This window comes from Buceros rhinoceros, unplaced genomic scaffold (genome assembly GCF_000710305.1).
Source record: "Buceros rhinoceros silvestris isolate BGI_N320 unplaced genomic scaffold, ASM71030v1 scaffold2768, whole genome shotgun sequence".
Taxonomy (NCBI): domain Eukaryota; kingdom Metazoa; phylum Chordata; class Aves; order Bucerotiformes; family Bucerotidae; genus Buceros; species Buceros rhinoceros.
In genome coordinates, this window is record NW_010424895.1 from 36,167 (window position 1) to 41,011 (window position 4,845).

The 4,845-nt window shown below is 55.1% G+C and overlaps 1 protein-coding gene across 1 annotated transcript in view; it reads right to left on the reverse strand.

Annotated features, from left to right (window-relative positions):
• Window positions 1-1,615, reverse strand: part of CACNA2D2 (calcium channel, voltage-dependent, alpha 2/delta subunit 2) — a gene marked incomplete at its 3' end in the record, with an annotated part of 36,781 nt that extends 35,166 nt beyond the window's left edge. Inside the window, exon 1 of the mRNA XM_010140929.1 lies at window positions 1,586-1,615. Coding sequence (XP_010139231.1) covers window positions 1,586-1,615 — 30 coding nt within the window. The remainder of the gene's footprint in view (window positions 1-1,585) is intronic.
• Window positions 1,616-4,845: the final 3,230 nt, after the last annotated feature.

Consider the following 4,845-nt stretch of genomic DNA (forward strand, 5'->3'; position numbering starts at 1 on the left):
GGGTTCCCCGCCCATAGCAGGCTGCCGTGCTGGCTCCTGGCTACCACCAGATACCCATCCCAGGAGAAGTGCCCCCAGAGCCTCCCAGCTGCTGCCTCTGCAACATTTTCCTTGCTACAGACATTTGGTCCCGTAACCGAGATGGTGTCTGGGAAGAACGAGGGACCACGTGGGCAGCCATCCATCCCTCCTCTGCAACAGGGGATCCTCTGGCCATCTCTGTCCCTGCTCGGGGATAGGCCTGGAGCAATACTGTCTACAGGTGTTCCCACAGGAACAGCCTTGTCCTGTCTCCATCCCTGGCTGGTGCTAGAGGGGAGCTCCTGCCCAGAGATGGGCTGCCGGCATGGACAGTATGGGTGATCACCAGATTTGGGACCCTCCAAAACCATGGTATCAAGAACAGGGGCCCCAAGGGCATTATTTGTGACAGCTCTGCTGACAAGCAGGACCTGGATTTGCGTGTTAGGGCTGGGAAGGTGCTGCTGCTCCAGCAAACACCCCTGGCCCTGTCTGCCTGGGGAAGGTGATGGGTCTGCCTGGAGCCTCATTCTGCTGCAGGACATTCCCATTAATGCCAAATGAGTTCATCACGAATAATGTTATCGTGATCGATACAGCTCAAGGATTATTTCTAATCCTTAATAATGATTAAACCATTATTTTTCAAGTGTTACAGATCAATCAGACCATCTCAAGGTGCACTGCGTGCAGGGACTGCGAGATGCCTGGGATGCAGGCAGCACACTGGGGAGCTGGGCAGGGGTCCCATGCCTGTACATGGCAGCCACCAAAATTTCCCGGGGGATGTAGACCTGGAGTTGTCAATTGTGTGGTTCCAACAGCAAGAAAAATTAGAGGAATTACTAAAAATAAAGCATGGGTGTGAAATACCTGCAAATTTCCAGCAGGCTCTGGTGCAGGGAAGGCCCTGGCCGTGGCACTTTAAGGAGCGCAGTTCTTTCCCCAGAAGTCACCAAGGGCTAAGGACAGGAGATTTAAAGGCTGAAAACACCAAATTGAAACCACTCCGCAGGTCATCAAAGGCCAGCAGGAGATTTGCGAGGGATTGGTGTCTGGAGACAGTGGGGTCTGCGAGGGGGAAGGTGCTGTGTTGGCTTTATTGTCCCCCGGCCTCTTTCGTATTCTGCACGGTGCTCCTCTCCGCCTGGCTGCTCACCCGGGCAGATCCATCAGGAGCTCCCTGCTCAGCACACCGGCTTGCCTGGGATTAAGGAGCCTCAGGGACTGCACAGACTCAGGGTGGGCAGGCGGTGGCAAGGGCGGCACAGCTGGACACACACTCTCCCTCCAAAAGCTGGGTGGTAAAGGAGAGGAAGGATGAGGTGGGTGACCTTCCGTCTGCCTAGAAGATGACATCTCCAATCGCACTGTTTTACCCTGCTTTGCTCCAGGACCTTGCTTGTCAGCCCAAATCACCCACAAGGTCACCCACCCCACCCTGAGCATGGCTCACCCATGTGCGCTCACCCACTGCAGCACCTTTCAAGGGGTAGCCGGTCTGATGGCCCAAAGCTGCTGGGAGCGAGGTGGTAGAAAACACTCTGAGCATCGGAGCTGGCACAGGCAGGGACTGCAACCTCTTCTCTAGCATAGGGGACTGTCCCTGCTGTCAGCATCCCTGCTGCTAGAGGAACCCAAGGGTACTGCCCACCTCCTCCTCATCACCCCTTCTCACCCATCGCTGGGGCTCTCCTGCATTGCTCCAATGTTTTTGCACAGTGGCTTTTCAAAGGGAACTGGTCCAACGCTTTGCTAAATCTCCCTTCCCAGCCCCCACACAGCAATAAGTATGCCCTGGCTGTTCCTGCCTCAGTCAGATCAGTGGGTTTAACTTGGGAGGCAGCAGAGCAGAGCCCAGAGTGGCACAGGGAGGCCAAAGGCCAAGGTTGGATTTATAAAACAGGATTTACAGCAAACTCCCTGCAAGAGGAGACCGAGCAACTCTGCGTAACAGCAGCAATGCTGTCTGTGTCCCAAGCCTCCCCAAGTAAACAAAGCACCCCACGCCTGTGCCGATGCTGGAGGATGCTCCTTGGGGAGCCTGGGATGAAGTTCCTGGCTTCTCCCCACAGACAGCAAGGAAAGGCCCAGCAATGACCCATCACACAGCGGCTGCGAGTGCCCAAAGATATTTGCTTGAGGGGAGAGCTGCTCCTGCTAAGCCTTCATTTAACTTCCCTCCACAGCTGTTATCACCCTCATCTCAGCGCCTTCCCCAGCGGCGTGAAGTGTATTAACCTCCTGCAAGGCACGCACCTGAGCACACTGCGGGAAGGAGAGATCTTTGCTGGAGATTAAAACAGCCCTGCCATACCAGGCCAGAGAGGTCCACGCAGTATCTTATCATCCCCACCCTCCTCCCAAAGCAAGAACACCCAGGCGAAAGGTTGAGACAAGAAGGTGAGAACCACACACACCAAGCAACCCAAGCCCCAGGCAGCAATACCCCCCAGAGCTGGTTTTGCAGCTCCATGTTGAAGGAACAAGGATGGTAAAAGCCTCTCCTTTGGGACTACAAGTCCCTCCATGGATGGGGCACCCTGGAATAACATCTGTCACTGCAAAGCATCTGGGAAGGTGAAAGCCTGTTTAATGTGCTTCATGCACCTCCATCCTGGTCTGCTCGCGTGCATCAGAGCAGAGGGCACCTTCTCACCGTCCCACCTCCTGCCCCAGCTCTGGGGTGCCCCCGGTCTGGCTCTCTCTCTCCTCCCCAGCCCATCCTCTCCCCATTCACTGAACTTGCCACACGCACTCCCTTAAGCAAGCCTTAACCACACAGCGCGCATGCCACCATCAAAAAATGATCAACCACCGACAAAAGACGATGACCCCCTTAAACACAGAGGGAATATAAATCTTGAGTAAACACTGTAAAGCAGCGAAGCATCTCATCCTGTAATAATCTCCGAGACAGTTGATCCCAGGGCTCTTATTACCCCCACAGTCGTCATCTGAAATCCAGTCGGCAGCGGGCTAAGCCACGGCTGAGTATTGATCAAGGACGCAGCTTCGAACATGCTGCACCATTTTTCTTTCAGAGCACTAACTTGTGTGTCAATAACTTGTTTGTCAATATCTCCCCCGGCTGCACAAGGGAGAGGGGTGGCCCGAGCCCATCTCACCTTCTCTCGCACTTGGATCCAGCCCATGCCCGAGAGAGGATGGAGCTGGAGCTGGCACTGGTTGCTAACGCTCTCCTGCTCATGGGAGGGCAAACAAAGCCCCAGTGAATAGTAAGGAGCAGTAAACCCTCCAAGGTCTTCCAGACTCCAGTGTTGTGCCAGCTGGTGCTCACTGCTGGGGTCTTGTAGGGCAGTGAGAGGGTGAGACCTCTGCAGAGCCAGCCCTGTCAGCAGTGAGGGTTACAAGCACAAACCTGGCACAAAATCAGAGCCAGAGCTGCTGCAGACCCCAGACGGGGCAGTGACACAGGCAGCAGCTGGCCCTGGGAACCTGGGACAAGCCCCAAAGCCACAACTTTCATCATTTTCCTGACCTTCTCAGTAACTCAGGACTCTGCAGGCCAGCAGCATGTGGCTCTTGTTCCCTCGACAGAGTCTCTATCTTCTCCTTCTCTTCCAGAGACACAATTTTTACCAGGAAGAAACACCATTGCCAGTCTAAACAACCACAGGGAGGGGAGGAGTGAAACATCCCAAGCAGAGGGGTACCCCTGTGTTGGGAGGGGAGGAAAAGCAAGCACCACTGCTCAGCCCTCCAGAAGAGCTCAACTTCTTTGCTGTTCCTGCAAACAGCAAAGCACCAAGGGCAAAAGGACAGTGCAGCTAACCAGGCACCCGACAGCACGAGCCTTGTGAAAAGCCCCTCCCTGTTACCCTTCTCCCAGCATTTCTGCCCTCCACGAGGACTGACATTTGCTTTCCAGAATCATAACCAGAGAGCAGCTCTGCCTCTGCTCCCTGCCACCCTGACTGCTGCCCAGGGAGGGGGGATGCCCTGTGCTCCCATGGGGACACCTGCCTCTGGGGACCACCAATAGCAAAGCCTCAGCTCAGCTGCTCCGACCCTCCTCAGCTCCTGTTTTCACCGATACAATGCCAAATAACCACTGCCCCATCCCTCCTAGGGGAGGACAGGCAAACACCAGTGTGCAGGATCTGTCCCCACCACCACCAGCAGTGAGATAGAGACATGGGACTCGGGATGGACAGACAGGACTGGGTATTGGCAGGCTTGGCCTCTCTCACCAACCCCTTCCCCTGTGTGGAGCCAGCAGAAGGAGAGGAGCGTTTGGCCACGCCAGCACTGCCGCTTCCTGAATCCTCCAGCCTTCCACCCTGGACATGTGGCAGCAAACCCTGCTCCCACACTAGATACGCCTTTAAACTGCACTGCTAAATGCCACCATGCTTAAACCCTGCTGGCAGGTGCTTCTGCCTGGCTTTGGGATGCAGCTTGTCCTTTAGGAAACCAAACCAGGCACACTTGCCTCCTCTTTAGGACCTGAGAGAAAGCACTTTCCTCTATCCCATTTGCGTGCTATTTGCAGTCATGTTACCCTTCTGCATCTTCTACGATGAAGTCGACGAAGAAGAAAGCAGGGTCCTCTGCTCCAAGATCCCAATATTCAGCCAGAGGAAGGGTTGAACAGGAGGCTTCAGCTGTCTCACATCAGCACAGCTCTCCACGCTATCCCTGCCTGGCTCTCCCTGCTGGCACCTGATCTCCATGCAGGGGCATCTGGTCTGTCCCTGGCCAGCACTGTGGGGTGGGAATGGTGCTCCAAACAGCTACACAGCTTGAAAAAGGTAGAGATGAGAAACTAGAGGACCTCCAGCAGGTCCAAACTAGAGCAAG